At 57.5% G+C, this 13,177-nt stretch overlaps 8 protein-coding genes across 8 annotated transcripts; 5 read left to right on the forward strand and 3 right to left on the reverse strand.

Annotated features, from left to right (window-relative positions):
• Positions 1–190: 190 nt before the first annotated feature.
• Positions 191–852, forward strand: SDRG_08576 (hypothetical protein; the record flags this gene model as incomplete). The annotated part of the gene is made up of 4 exons (XM_008614469.1): positions 191–232; positions 374–665; positions 710–759; positions 805–852. The coding sequence occupies 4 exons, from the start codon at positions 191–193 to the stop codon at positions 850–852; spliced, it is 432 nt and encodes a 143-aa protein (XP_008612691.1).
• Positions 853–1,907: 1,055 nt separating this feature from the next.
• SDRG_08577 (hypothetical protein) lies at positions 1,908–2,264 on the forward strand (the record flags this gene model as incomplete). The annotated part of the gene is made up of 1 exon (XM_008614470.1): positions 1,908–2,264. One exon carries the CDS (start codon positions 1,908–1,910, stop codon positions 2,262–2,264), a length of 357 nt encoding a protein of 118 aa, XP_008612692.1.
• Positions 2,265–2,397: 133 nt separating this feature from the next.
• Positions 2,398–4,334, reverse strand: SDRG_08578 (hypothetical protein; the record flags this gene model as incomplete). The annotated part of the gene is made up of 12 exons (XM_008614471.1): positions 2,398–2,511; positions 2,556–2,622; positions 2,670–3,008; positions 3,057–3,187; positions 3,238–3,288; positions 3,333–3,416; positions 3,457–3,552; positions 3,596–3,685; positions 3,733–3,827; positions 3,882–3,996; positions 4,042–4,088; positions 4,136–4,334. 12 exons carry the CDS (start codon positions 4,332–4,334, stop codon positions 2,398–2,400), a joined length of 1,428 nt encoding a protein of 475 aa, XP_008612693.1.
• SDRG_08579 (hypothetical protein) lies at positions 4,323–6,583 on the forward strand. Its single transcript, XM_008614472.1, has one exon. It carries the CDS (start codon positions 4,333–4,335, stop codon positions 6,556–6,558), a length of 2,226 nt encoding a protein of 741 aa, XP_008612694.1. The 5' UTR covers positions 4,323–4,332; the 3' UTR covers positions 6,559–6,583.
• A 9-nt stretch (positions 6,584–6,592) lies between these two features.
• Positions 6,593–7,000, forward strand: SDRG_08580 (hypothetical protein). Its single transcript, XM_008614473.1, has one exon. It carries the CDS (start codon positions 6,622–6,624, stop codon positions 6,874–6,876), a length of 255 nt encoding a protein of 84 aa, XP_008612695.1. The 5' UTR covers positions 6,593–6,621; the 3' UTR covers positions 6,877–7,000.
• Positions 7,001–7,045: 45 nt separating this feature from the next.
• SDRG_08581 (hypothetical protein) lies at positions 7,046–7,823 on the reverse strand (the record flags this gene model as incomplete). Its single annotated transcript, XM_008614474.1, has 3 exons — positions 7,046–7,142; positions 7,193–7,591; positions 7,636–7,823. 3 exons carry the CDS (start codon positions 7,821–7,823, stop codon positions 7,046–7,048), a joined length of 684 nt encoding a protein of 227 aa, XP_008612696.1.
• Positions 7,824–8,059: 236 nt separating this feature from the next.
• SDRG_08582 (hypothetical protein) lies at positions 8,060–11,198 on the reverse strand (the record flags this gene model as incomplete). Its single annotated transcript, XM_008614475.1, has 13 exons — positions 8,060–8,157; positions 8,213–8,285; positions 8,329–8,524; positions 8,572–8,621; positions 8,663–8,700; positions 8,739–8,853; positions 8,900–8,974; positions 9,024–9,210; positions 9,257–9,403; positions 9,461–9,829; positions 9,876–9,946; positions 9,997–10,299; positions 10,347–11,198. 13 exons carry the CDS (start codon positions 11,196–11,198, stop codon positions 8,060–8,062), a joined length of 2,574 nt encoding a protein of 857 aa, XP_008612697.1.
• Positions 11,199–11,575: 377 nt separating this feature from the next.
• On the forward strand, positions 11,576–12,906 carry SDRG_08583 (hypothetical protein). The gene is made up of 3 exons (XM_008614476.1): positions 11,576–11,763; positions 11,816–12,014; positions 12,062–12,906. The coding sequence occupies exons 1-3, from the start codon at positions 11,603–11,605 to the stop codon at positions 12,809–12,811; spliced, it is 1,110 nt and encodes a 369-aa protein (XP_008612698.1). The 5' UTR covers positions 11,576–11,602; the 3' UTR covers positions 12,812–12,906.
• Positions 12,907–13,177: the final 271 nt, after the last annotated feature.

The following is a 13,177-nucleotide window of genomic DNA, read 5'->3' on the forward strand; positions in this document are numbered from 1 at the left end:
AGTAGTTACTCGACCACGGTGCCATATCATAGCACCTCTGTAGCACAGGAGGGTCTCGCTCTTCCACCGACTCGTCGCCGCTTCCACAGGTTCAACCTGTTCGCTTCAAGAAGGGCGCCGATATCCGGATGATATCCGGGTGGCTGCCTTTCTGGTTGTTACGCCGACTTTACAAAGCGAAGAGACGATCATGACCCGGCTCCTCCGCGTGCTGCTCATGCTCACGTTCCTCGTGCTGGCGCTGGCGCTGGCGCCGTCGACGGCCGCGCCGAGCAGCAAGAAGCTCGAGACGAAGCGCTCGTTTGCGGACGACCGCATCCGCATCGAGTTTTGCTCGTCCTGAGGCTACGCCAACAACTACCGCGAGGTCCAGAAGTACCTCGAAGCCAACTACCCCCACCTCATTGGCCGCATCTCGGGCGGGAACGCGCTGCCGCCGCCATGGAAGCAGCAGCTCGCGACCGTCGTTGGCTACCTCCAGATGGCCGGCTTTGCCTTCCTCCTCGCCGGCGAGCACATTCTCAACGCGCTCAACCTTCCCGCCGACATGCCGCTGCTTGTACAAATGCGCGAGAACAAGTTTGCAGCCTTTGCCGGCCTCATGATCCTCGGCAGCATCTCGCAGTCGATGCTCGCCACCGGCGCGTTCGAAGTCTACTTCAACGGTACGATGGCGCCTTATTAGCTTGCCAATCACATTCTATTATAGACGAGCTGGTCTTCTCCAAGATTCGCATGAACCGATGGCCCACGATGCAGGTGCGTGAGCAATGTGTGCAGCGCCCGAGCGAATACGTGTTGTAGGAACTGATTGAGCTCCTCCAAGCCGCGGGCCTCCAGCGCCCGTACTAGGCGCACGCTCGCCGCGCTAGCAATGTGCTGCGTCGCTCATGGCCTCGGCCCCGCGCCCTCTGAATGATGGGTCGCCTAGAAACCAGATTCTGGATGGGCGACCTGGAAAATGAACTGGCGCGGGGTGCATCCGACCAGAGGCTGATGTCGCGCGATCTACGGGGGTAGAGACGCGCTGCAGCTGGCCACTCGTCGAGCATGCCGTCCGAGGCATCGTAGCTCGTGCCACGTAGCTAGCGATCGCGAATGTAGTCTCCAACACACTAGTTGGACTTTGCCTTTGACGTTGTCGTTGGACTTGACCGTTTATTGACTTGGCCGTTGGGCCATGGCGCAGGGGCACGCGTAGCTTTGAGAGGCGGGTACGATGGCATTGTCATCCCGTCGCGCTAAGGCTGTCGCTGTTCTCGATGGTGCGGTGCAGTGTATGAGTGCGGCGGATGTTCCGACGTCCAGGGACTTTCCGGCCAAGATGGATGGATGAACGTGACACGTGAGTTACGCTTTGCGTACCAGATTCCGGCTTTTGTTCCGACGCAATGGGCTCCGGAATCTTCAGTGGTAGCAACCAACGCGATCTTGGCGACGCTTGGCCAAGGGTCATAGGAGTTGTTGTTCTGTACTTTGACCTCAGAGTTATTCTACCATTTTGCTCCTATCTTGCGGACTCTAGTAGTGTAACAGGACCAAGCAAATTCATTCTCTTGAGCGAACCCGTGCTCCCATCCACTTAAGTACGGGGTATGACGATGTGCCAGAGCCTAGGCGGCGCCCCTTTGGCTGGCCGAGCGCAACGAACGGCTTGAAAATGGAAGGGTCGCAAGATTCGCTGTGAACTAAGAAATGAGAGGTCGCGAGGAATCTCGGATGCCCATTGCAAGTGAACGCGCCAGCGTATCTCGCTCCGTGCGCTCACGTTACTCACTGCGTCAATAGCTGAGGTTTTGTAAGCCACTTGGTGGTGCCCTGTTACACGAAACGACTGGTGGATCTCGGGTCTTGCGCATCCGGCAGTCGTCAAATTTCTCTGCCACTTTGCACATACGCGAGCGTGCATGGCGCCGCCCAGCGCCTGGTCGCAGTACAAGGAGGCGGTGCTGCAGGTCGCCACGACGTCCACCGCCACGTGCCAAGCGTGCAGCGCCAAGATCAGCGCCGGCCAACTGCGCCTCGGTGTCATGTACCTCCACGTCGACGGCTTCATGCTCATGGAGTGGGTCCACGTCTCGTGCGAGCCGTCGCTGCCCGCCGCCTTCGACACGATCTCGTTCATCGAGACAGGCGTCGACCCGGACCACGCCAAGCGCATTCTCAGCTGGGTCTCGATCTGCAAGACCAAGCCGTCGACGGCCAAGGAAATCTACGAGCTCGAGACGCACCAGATGAGCCGCAGCCGAAAGATGACCGCCTAAGTTATGCGAAGACAAGAGATGCTTCCTTCTGTCTCGCCCTATCGCCGTGTCGAGAGGACAAACGATCGGCGTGGCTCCTGGCAGCTTCAAGGACATGGTCGACGGGCTCTTTGGGTTACAACGCTGATGCACACTACTCTTCGGCTTCGTTGTGCTTGGCCTTGAGCGACCACTTGTCGCGCTTGATGTCAAACTGCAGCGGCGCCCAGTGGAGGTGTTCGGGGCACACGTGCGGTCCCTTCTTCGTCTAGACACAGCCATCGACATCGTAGTCGAGCACGTAGCGCATACCACTTTGTTGAGCTGCTCTTCGACTGTCTCGGCGCGTAGCACAAAGACGTACTGGCCGTTGAAGTACCTACACCATCATACTACGTCTACATTGCAGACAAATCGCGTATGTACTTGATAATGTTGAGATACTGGAGCGTCGCGATCACGTCTTCGTTCTTGATGGACGTGAGCTTGGTGAGGTCCATGACCGAGAGCTCGTGCGGGTACTCTTTCAGGATGCCGAGGAGCACCTTGGTCCAGTAGCTGCGGTAGCTCACGAGGCCGAGGTCCGAGAGCGGCTTCTCGGGCGACCCGACTTTCTCTTCCTTCTTGGAGAGCTCGTACGAAAACTGGATGATAAAGTTGCCATAGCCCTTGCGCTGGTGGCACGGGAACGTCAGAATACAAGCGAGGTTGTACCCGAGCTCCGAGTACTTTTCCTTCGAAAAGTACCCGACCGGGTGGAAGCCCCTAGTCCATAGAACTACATAGTAAGACGAAAGGACATATTGAACAAACCGGTCGTCAATCTCGCACAAAATGTAAAACAGAAACGGGTCGACGTCGTAGTACAGCGTCTTGTGGTCGAGAAAGAGCTTGGCAAAGTAGCAGAGGTTCTGGCAGTACGGCTTGGCGATTGCGCCATCGACCTAGGATGTCACCATGACGTCATTTGCTCAACGAGTGAAATGGGCACGACCTCGAACACGGCGATGCCTTCGTGGCGGTAGATCTCGTTGCCCGGCGGGTGCTACGCTATCGATGAGACGCTGCAGCGATAGCATCTCACGGGACCCGCACGCAAGCAACGCGTTCGCGGTGGTGGCGCAGCTCCGACTTGAAGCGGAAGAACGAAAAGCAAAATTCGCAAAAATAGAGCTACAGCACGGTCATATTTTCCCATGGCGAAGAGACGTACGCAGTCAATGTTGCCGTCCGGGATAAACTCCTTTGGGAACGGGGAGAAGTACCACGCAGCCATCCGGTGCTTGCCAATCTCGACGAACCGCACGTTCTAACACAGCTCGAGCGACCAACGGCAGAGGTTTAGCGCGTACCTTGACCTTGGTGACCTCTTCGTGCTCGCGGATACTGGCAGCGTCCATGCCTTCGTGCTCGTCATGCTCGTCCGGCTCCGCGTAGTCGTCCTAATGCATACGTAAGAGGTTGTCTGGTTGGATGGCGATGCTGCCACCTCGGCGTCGGTCTTGCGCTTCTGGCCGCGCGTCCGCGTCTTCTCGCCAGGCGGTCCGTCGACGAGCGCCTCGGCCGTCGTCTTCTTGTTGGCTTCTGTCGTTGCTAGCATGAGCGTGTCGCTGCGGTTAATTGGGACCACCGACGTACCGTCGTGCGCCTCCTTCTCCTTTGCATGCTTCTCCTGGAGCTGCTTCGTCTCTTCCTCGGTCCCTTCGCGCACGACTTCGTCGGCGTTGATCCACTCGTCCATGCGCCGATTGAACTACGTCCTTGCATGAGCACCATCCAAGCAAAAGCGATCGCGTACGTCATGCCAATGGACGTAGTACCGGATCTTGCCTTGTGCGATGACCTCTACGAGTCGCCTTCCTTAGCCGCCGGTAGCCGCGTCGAGGACGTACTCCGGTCGATCACGACGCATGTGCGCTCCGTCTGGCCCATCCACATGGCCACCAGCGTCGTCCCGACGGCGAAGCCTTCGATCGCGGCAGGTGCAGCCGCGGTGCTCGGGGCCATCCTCCTCGCTTTTCGAATGTATCCGGATATGGCGACCCGTTGGTTTCGGCATGTGCCACAAATACCAAGATCGCCGGCCGCCATGACCGCAGCTGCGCTGCTGTCGTTCGCCGCCACCGAGCGCGTACATGCCCATCTACCGGTCGTCGCGGCCTTGGACGACAAGCATGCGCAGCTCATGACGCTGCTCGCAGCGCACCTGCCGGTCCCCGACTGCAAGGCGGCGCTGCATCCGCTGACGCTCGGCGACTTGGTATTGTCCATTGAAGCTGCACAGCTCCACACACCACTGGGCATCGTCCTCGCTCTCTTGCACATCGACGACAGCTACCGCTTCTGCCACGCCATCCATACGTGGCACGATGCTAGTGCGACATTGCAGGACGCTGGCGCCCGGCTGCAGACGCTGAACGTGCTCGTGGATACAACACTGCGATCGCTGCGGACTGTAGACCACGAGCCGACCGCCATTGCCGCGCTGCACACAGCTTTGGCGTCATCGTCTTGCGCGTGCTTGCATGCGCATCTGGAGCCATCGCGTGTCGTCGCGTCGTCGCGTGGGCTGCGCCCACATGCGACGCCGCTGCAAGACGTGCTCGATCTCGTCGTCCGGGTCGCCACATCGTACTCGAACCTTTGTCAATCAACGCACAAGAAGTGTCCTTCGGTCGTGCTCGAGCTGCCGCCTCTCGAGACGTTTGCATCTGTTGACGACGCGATGGCAACCTCGTACACGGACGAGCTACCAGGACACGAGATGGAGCCGCGACTCGAAGAGTGGTGGCCGCGCGCCACGTCGACAACAGACGCACAAGACGCGACGCAGTCGTTTGCCCGGCTCATCGCGCTCGGCAGTGCACAATGGAGCACGACCACTATCATGTGGCTGCAGACGTATCTCGCTGAGCTCACGGACCTCGACCGGCTCTCGATCGCAGTCGAGTGCATTTGCCGCCAGCCGCCCTTTGCCGCGCCCGACGTGTCGGCCTCTGTGGCCAAGGCCTTCAACACGCTCACGACCGACCATAGAAAAGGAAGCCTCGCCATGCTCTTGCGCTGCGTCGCGTGGGCCCCAGAGTCAGTGTTGCACCGTCTTCTCCAGAATGGCGTCGCTTGTCCCGAGCACGTGCCTGTGTATCTTCGCCTCTTGGAGCTCGCACCGTCCTTGGCGCAGTCAACGCAGCTGCTACCGTCTCTTGGCCATCTCGTGCAGGTGCTGACGACCGAGACGCTGGCGTCCACCGCGCACTTATTCGCGGAGCTGACATCTCTCGGCGTGACGACCATGCTCGACGTCGTCGGCACTTGCATCTTGCCGCATCTGCGTGGCGTCAACGACCTTGGCTGGGACCTTCTCACTGTGCTCTCGCCCTGGACTTCCGTGTCGGACGCAGAGATTGGCGCGGAGCTTCTCGACCGCACATGTGCCACGTTGGCAACGGCGTGGGCATCAACGGGGGAGGCACAGGCTGCCGCGCGCCTTCTCCCGATCGCCCGCAACCTCGCCGCCGTCGTCACGCACCCGACAATCTCCAAACTCGAAGCGTACGTGACGTCCAAGGACATTCGTTTGGTGTTGTTGCTGCTGCCGCTGTTCCCGTCGACGCCACTTCCGCTGCCGACACTGTCCGAGTCGACCGATGGTGTATACACGCTGTCGAAAGCCGACGTTGGCAACATCTTCATGGGTGCATTGCTGCTCTGTGCGTCGGCGGTCGCACTGCTGCCGTCACTGGCCACTTCATTGCGTCAAGGTCGCTTGGCCGTGGCCGGCGTCCCGGCCTGTCCGCCGATGTCGATGCTTGCTCTTCTCTCGACGTGGGTTCTACCATCCCTTGCGACCAGCGACGACGGCACCCGCTTTGTCTTTGAGCTCCTGCCGCAGCTGCTGCCGCCCGACCAAAACACACCGCTCGATGCGACGCTGTGCGTTGCCCGGGGCATGCTTCTTCGAGGATTGGCGACCAAGAGCAGCTGGGACCGAACGTCGATGGGCCATGTGCTGCACTGCATTGAGCACTGCATCGTCCAGGATCCGTCATCGGTGTCGACGTACCAAGGACTGCTACCGCTTGTGTTGTGGCTTCTTCGCGAGACGCCGTGCGGCCACGACGACGATGTGCTGCTCATGACGCTGCGCAAGATGACACGCGCGTGGCATGACCATCTGCCGCCCGAGACGCTCGGCGAGCTCCACGCGGTCGCCCTCGAGCTTTTGAGCAAAAATGTAGCGCCGACGAAGACGATCTTCCGCCATGTGCACAGTCTGCTCACACAACCTCGTCGGACGACTCCCCTACCCCCATAAAGAAATTAAATCAATCTATCGAAACATAGAGAGTTTCCGATCTTGTTGCGAAGCGACGCCAGCATGGACAGCGTCGACTGGAAGGCGCTCGGACTCACGATGGACCAGGCGGGGGCGCTCGTCGCGGCCTTCAGCAAGTACGACAAGATGAAGACGGGCGCGATCCCAGTCGACGCGCTCGATGCGCTCAGCGTCGACCTCGGCGAGACGTTTGACGACGAAGAGATGCGGGTCGCCAAGCAGAGTCTTCAGGACGGCGACGTCATTCGCCTCGAGGCTTTTCTCAAGTGGTGGGCCCACGACCCAAAGCTCACATAGATAGCCTTGTGCAGGCAGCTCAAATGTCCACACGTACTCAACCTTTGTTATTCGTAAGCAAGGCATGCATGGCGCAGAGCTACTGCCATCGTCGATGGCTCTAGTCGAAACAACGTTGGTTGAAGTGACTCGTGGAAGTATGATAGACTTGGGAGTCGCCACGAGAGAACTAGCCCTTGGCGATCTCGCGCGCTTGCTTTTTGAGCGCGGCGGCAACTGCCGTCTTGACCTTGAGCGCGCGTGTAATGAGCTCCCGCCGCTTTTCTCTACGGTTCGATGCACGCGACGTCACGACATGTAGAGATCAAGTTGATACTTGGAATGCAAGACGAGATTCTTCTCGTGCAGTCGTCGCAGCAGCTCGGGCGCCGTGGCAAGTCCGGCGTTGCCAGAGAGGTCGACAACCTTGAGGTTCTGGAGTGAGTTGAGCGACTTTGGCAGGTACACAAGGTCGTTCTGCGCGAGGCTGAGCACCGAGAGGCTTGTCAAGTGCGCAAATTCGTCCGGTACATCGCGGATTGCGTTGTGCTGGACGTACAGTTCCTGGAGCTTACTGCAGCTCATAAGGCTCAGTGGTAGTGACCGAAGGCGATTCGCTTGTGCAAAGAGCTGTCGGAGGCGCGGGAGGCCGCCAATGTCGGGCGGAAGGTTGGTGAGCGCGTTCTCGGCCACGTTGAGGACTTCGAGGAGCGGGACAGACTCAACGAGGTCAATGCTAATATGAATGAAACAAATAATGAACGAAAGGAGGCAAGGTACGGTAAGCTCGAGAGATGGTTGTGCCGGAGATTGAGCTTCACCAGCGTCGAGAAGCCAAGAACGATCGGTGGTACATGCTGCAACTCGAGGTCGGCGAGGTTGAGCTCACGGCCTTGCGTGAGCTTGTCGCACTTGGCGACGCGATCGCCGACATCGGCTGCCACGTCCGTCTCGGTCGCGCTCGTCATGAGGTTTTGGGGTTTTCAATAACCGACGCGGCGTTTCTGACAAACCGGAGCCCTAGTTCGTTGCCTTGCTGTACGTGGCTAATATCAACTGACCGATGTACACCTTGACACACCTATTGAGACCAGTCGTTCCATCTCCTAGTTATAGAATTCCTTGTGTATCCCCTTTCTAGCGTCAATGAGCCCCACCAGTAGTTTTGCTCTGCAAGTGAACAGTCTGTGTTACTCAACAGAGTTCAAGCGGCGTGGGAATGTGAGAGCTCTTGAAGCTTCGAGTACTGCGCTTGGAGCTTCTCGCGGTACACCTTTTTGAGAGCCGTCGAGTTGGAGTGTTCTGTAGAAAATCAATATCACGTCATAGTCTCGTGCGATGAGAGAGCGCCATGTACCGAGGGCGGCAAGCGACAATGTCATAAACTTCTCGGCGTGCTTGAGCTCTTGGTTTCGGTAGCAAGAGACACCCTACCTCGGTTGAATATGTGATGAAATCACACTGAAATCGTACGAAGTTCCATGCTTTGGTGAGAAGCCATTCGACATCGTCATCGGACAACGTGATCTCGAGGCTTGTTGCAATTTGACGCGCTTGGTGCAGCCACTCGTAGCCCTCTTCCTTGGTTTGTGCGAGAGCGATGATCTTCTTGAGCGGATATGTGACTGTGGCGGCGTCGACCTTCTCCTTCTGGAGCTCGAGCTGCAAACTACAAGGTGGTTTAACATCGATGACGTGGCAGGAGTCATATATAACCTGAGCTTGTAGAGCTGAGACGCAACGGGCCGCAGAAGACCAGGTGCTCCCTTGAGGGATAATAAGTTTTGTGATCGAAAAAGCGGTAGACCTCGTTCAGAGACTGCTTGGATGTGTAGAGTACAAAATCTAAAACATGAGCCGGCGAAGATGGAATTTCAGCTCACCACCCAGCTCGCGTAGCTTTTCTGGTGTCCGTAACACGTGCTTCATGTGCTGGTCGACGAATTCCGTGCCTTGAACTGCAAGTAGTTTGACGTTGATCTTGAATGCACTGGTCGCCTATTCTTGTCGTGAGCTCTTAAATGGCCGAACGAATCAATTCTACCAAGTAGTCGAGAATGCGCGAAGTGTCGCCATCGCCATCGATCTTGGACAAGCTCTTCTCGATCGTGGCCAATACCTATTTCAATGCGCTGGCGTGAAGCACATAACACCATCCTCGAGATTACTTCGCGAAGCTCCACGTCGGAGAGAGTGTCGAACGACTTCATGCGAATGCACGACGCAGCGAGCCAGCACTTTTCTTCGCGACTTCGCAGCTTCGTGTTGTTTGGAAAGTATGCCTCAGCCTTCACGGCAACGTCGGCTGCCAGCATGAAACACACCCAGTTTTCCTTGTTGCAGCCGAGGTTATGGCTATTCAAGGTTCAGTAATGTGAGGTCAAAGAAGTCGACGACAAACCAAACGCCGTAGAACCACTCAAAGACGGATGGCGGGCCAAATGCAGTGTCCGCTTGAGTTGGGTCAATCTTGTCGAGAATGCTCAAAAGATCGCGCAGGTAACGCATGAAATTCGAAATCGACGTGTCTTCGTCGAGGGACTCATCGCTACACAGTGCGTTGCGCGTCAATGCAAAGCGCACGATCAAGGAAAATATCAAAGACCTGTTGTTGAGCTGCGCCATGTTTTGGAACAACACGCCCATCGGCAGTTGCGGCACGTCACCCGTTTGCAAAATGTGAGTCACAAGCATGCGGCTAAAGCTGTCGAGCACTTGAAGCACGACAGCGGGGCTGCCAGCTTCGTGGGCTTCTTTGGCAAACATGACCAAGTCGTACACGTCAAAGTCGTCCAAGTTGATGAGCTTGGTGACGAGCTCCGTGATATCGGATGGTGCAGGAGACGGCCCCGCGAGGTGCGCCCGGAAGCACGCGAAGAGCGACTTCTTGGACAATTCTTTTCCGAGTGCATCGTGCGCATAACGAACGGCATCGTCGAATTCTCCCAGCTTGACCTTGGCGCGGGACATGAGCCTAGTTCATTGTGTTTAGATATGGGTGCAATGAGATTGGCAAGCACCGGAAGGAACACGCTTGATCTTCCGGCGTTGATGACAGAATCATGCCGATGCGTGCCCACTGAAAGTACTCCTATGCATGGACATAGGTTAAAGAATAACGCACATACTGATGGAACATACGTCGTGCAGGTTGTAGTTGTGGGCGTTGCAGGACCCGTCGTGGATCACCTTCTTGAGCCGTGCTTGCTGCTCCGAGGTGCACGGCTCCTTGACCATGCGTTCCACGATCGCAATCGTTTGGCAGCGCAGGTTCTTGTCGTTGGAGAAAGCGAGCTCGTTCGCAATGTCGGCGTCAATGTTCCAGGCCGCGTCGGGAAAGTTGTGCTGCAGGTTGTGCCACAGATCGAGCGCCGGTGCCGCGTACTCGGTCGCATGGGCAAAAAGGCGCGTCGCTGTATGTGCTGCGTCAAAGTCGTCACCGTTCTACGTTTATGCCATGGCCTCAAAACATTCACTGATAAAAATGGTACCTGTAGCTTCTCGACCAAATTTGCCGCGGCAGTCCAATCCTGGCGCTTGAGGTATAGCTTGACGCCGTGGAGAAGCCCGTCGGTGGCCCCGAGCAAGCGCAGACACGCTTCTGCCTTGTCGAGCAGCTCCAAGTCCAGGTACACGTCGGTGAGGCGGCCTATGATCATGGCGCGCAGCTTCTTGTTGCGACGACGGTCGCACTGCTCGACGATTTCCAGGGCGACGGCCAAAAGTGTGCTTTCCGCATCGCGTGCGTCGGTGGCCAAGCAAGAATCGGCAAATACCAAAAGAGCTTTCGCGACTGCTGGTGCTTCCTTGGGCACATATGGAAGGAGCATGCGGATCTCTTGGATGTCGCTGATAATTGTGTCGAGGTCCAGCGATTGCAGCGGGAGGCTCTCGAGATGGCCCATAAAGGCCTGGAAGACTTCGTCGATCACGGCTTCGAGCTCAACGCCTGCGAGGACCTTCCCGAGCTTGTGCACGCCAATGGCGCGGTAGATCTCGATGGCCTCTTTAAAGCATGCTTGCGGGGTCGCGATCGGGAACGGGCCATCGCCGCACATGAGGAGGAGGCGCCCGAGCCGGCAGAAGCATCGGAGGAGATCCACACCTGTACTCATGGAGCCCCGCTGGACGCGCTTCATGACGATACATGCGATTGCGCGGATCTGGAGCGCGTCGAGCTTGCGCGTCTCGAGGAGCCAGCAGTCCCGCGACTTGTTGTAGAGCGCGATCGCGTCCTTGTCGTCGACGCCATGGAGGGGTCCATCGAGCCACGCTCGTGCTTCCGGAAGGATTCCATCTTCGTCGGCGCCGTCGAGGAAGCGCGCGAGCCGAGGCAGGTCCATCACGCGTTCTTCCGTCTCGTCCCTCGGCTGCAAATTGCTGAATGCGCGCGAAACACGCGATCCAAAATCCGTTACTTTTCGGATACCTCCTCACTTAACCGGACACCGCGACCGGTTGCTTGCGAACGTAACCGGATTGTTTGCACTGAACGCACGCAACCTTTTCTCGGCCCCCTAGCGGACATAGCGTATTTGCCATCGGTCAGACCTTGGATGGATCAACTTCTTATTTAAAAAAGGTTTATGCGTTGCCGTTTACACCAAGAAATACGATCGCCGTTGCATTTCTCGATGGAGGAGATGTCTTGAACGACTAAAGTGGCGTGTTTTTAGCTGCCGGAATCAAGTATCCGGATGACCTGGCATGAAAGGGGTTGGTTCCGACAACTTCAAGCACGGTCGCCATGCTGCGTCGCTCGTTGCAGTACCCGGCGTCGCAGGTCCGCGCGCTCAGCTCGTGGAGTAGCAAGGCGCTCTCACACAAGAAGACGTCGGCGCAATGTCTCTTGGTCGACGGCAACAACCTTCTCTACGAGATGTACGACGCACGGTGTCAATTGAGCTGGTACGACGACCTGGCATATTGTCGGCGTCGCCTGCACGTAGCCATCTCCTAGGAACGGCGGGCCCACGGGCACGGCCATGCGTTTTGTGAAATGCGTCTACGACCTCGTGCGCGCCAAGCAGCCGCAACGCGTCGGTATCTTCTTTGATACTGCGACCAAGACGCATCGCCACTTGAGCAACCCCAACTACAAGCAGTCGCCGACGCGAAAGCCAATGCCGGATGCTCTCCGCGCCCAGTTTGACGTCACGGTACCTTCTTGTCTCTTCGCGCAAGAAGCAATTGATCCTGGCAGTAGCTGCACGTGCTTCGAGCTCTTGGCCTCAAAGTGATTCAGAAACCGGGCGTCGAAGCCGACGACTTTATTGCCTCGTACACCAAGATCTGCGCTGCCGACGGGTACGACGTCATTGTCGTTAGCAACGATGGCGACATGCACCAGCTCGTGCAGTCGCCGACGCTCTCACCACACGCGAAGCAACACGTCGTCATCTACAAGCCGACGCGCGGCATCTATGTGGCCGAGAAGCAAGTGCGCAAGTTCCTGCACGGCGGTGCGCCGTCGCTCCATCCTGGTATTCGCGCGCTCTGCGGCGACCACTGGGGCAAAGCATCGGGTGTCCCCGGCGGCCTCCCGGTTCCTATCGCCGTGTCGCTCCTCACTGAATTTGGGAGTTTACCTCGACTCCTCCGCAGCCTCAACAAGGTCGACGATCTGAACCTGCGGCGCCGGCTCCAAGACGCAATTTCGGCGCTGGAAGTGTCGTACAAAATGTCCAAGCTCCAGGAGAACGTCGCGCTGCCCGTGGCGCCCGCGGCCTTGGATGTCCTCTTGCCGCTCACTTTGGACCGGTCCGTGCTGCACGACTACCTCGGCCCGGACGGCATGGCCACGGTGCTCGCGGACCCGAAAAACAAGCGCGGCAAGTTCAACAAACGAGCGCACGTCTTTATCACACCCGAACCGGAAGAGACGCTCGATGCGACGACCGAAGCCGAGCTTGACAAGTGGTTTGACGCCGTCGCCAACGGCCACGACTACAAGTAATCATAACATTGGCTTTCGTGTCACTAGAGTATACTACAATCTATATCGCGAGTATGTGTCATATTGGCCTTGTGCCAGGACGCTTCAAGGTTGCAGCTATTCTTTCTTGAAGCTTCAGGAGCCCTACCCCTAGTTTCGATCTGGCTGCTAGGAGAGACGACGTTTCTGCCACGTACTCGGGCCAGAATACTCGTCCTCAATGGACCGACAGATGGGTACAGTGTATGCACGTTGCCAGATGCTACACTAAGATGCGTTTGAACCTCTGCCAGTCAGGAATTTGGACGTTCGATGACACCGTCCATGTGCAAACCGAGGTTAGGGTTAGCTTGACGTCCACACGTTTGGTTCACAATGGCTTTGCTG

This window comes from Saprolegnia diclina, assembly GCF_000281045.1.
Source record: "Saprolegnia diclina VS20 unplaced genomic scaffold supercont1.26, whole genome shotgun sequence".
In the NCBI taxonomy this organism is placed as follows: Eukaryota; Oomycota; class Saprolegniomycetes; order Saprolegniales; family Saprolegniaceae; genus Saprolegnia; species Saprolegnia diclina.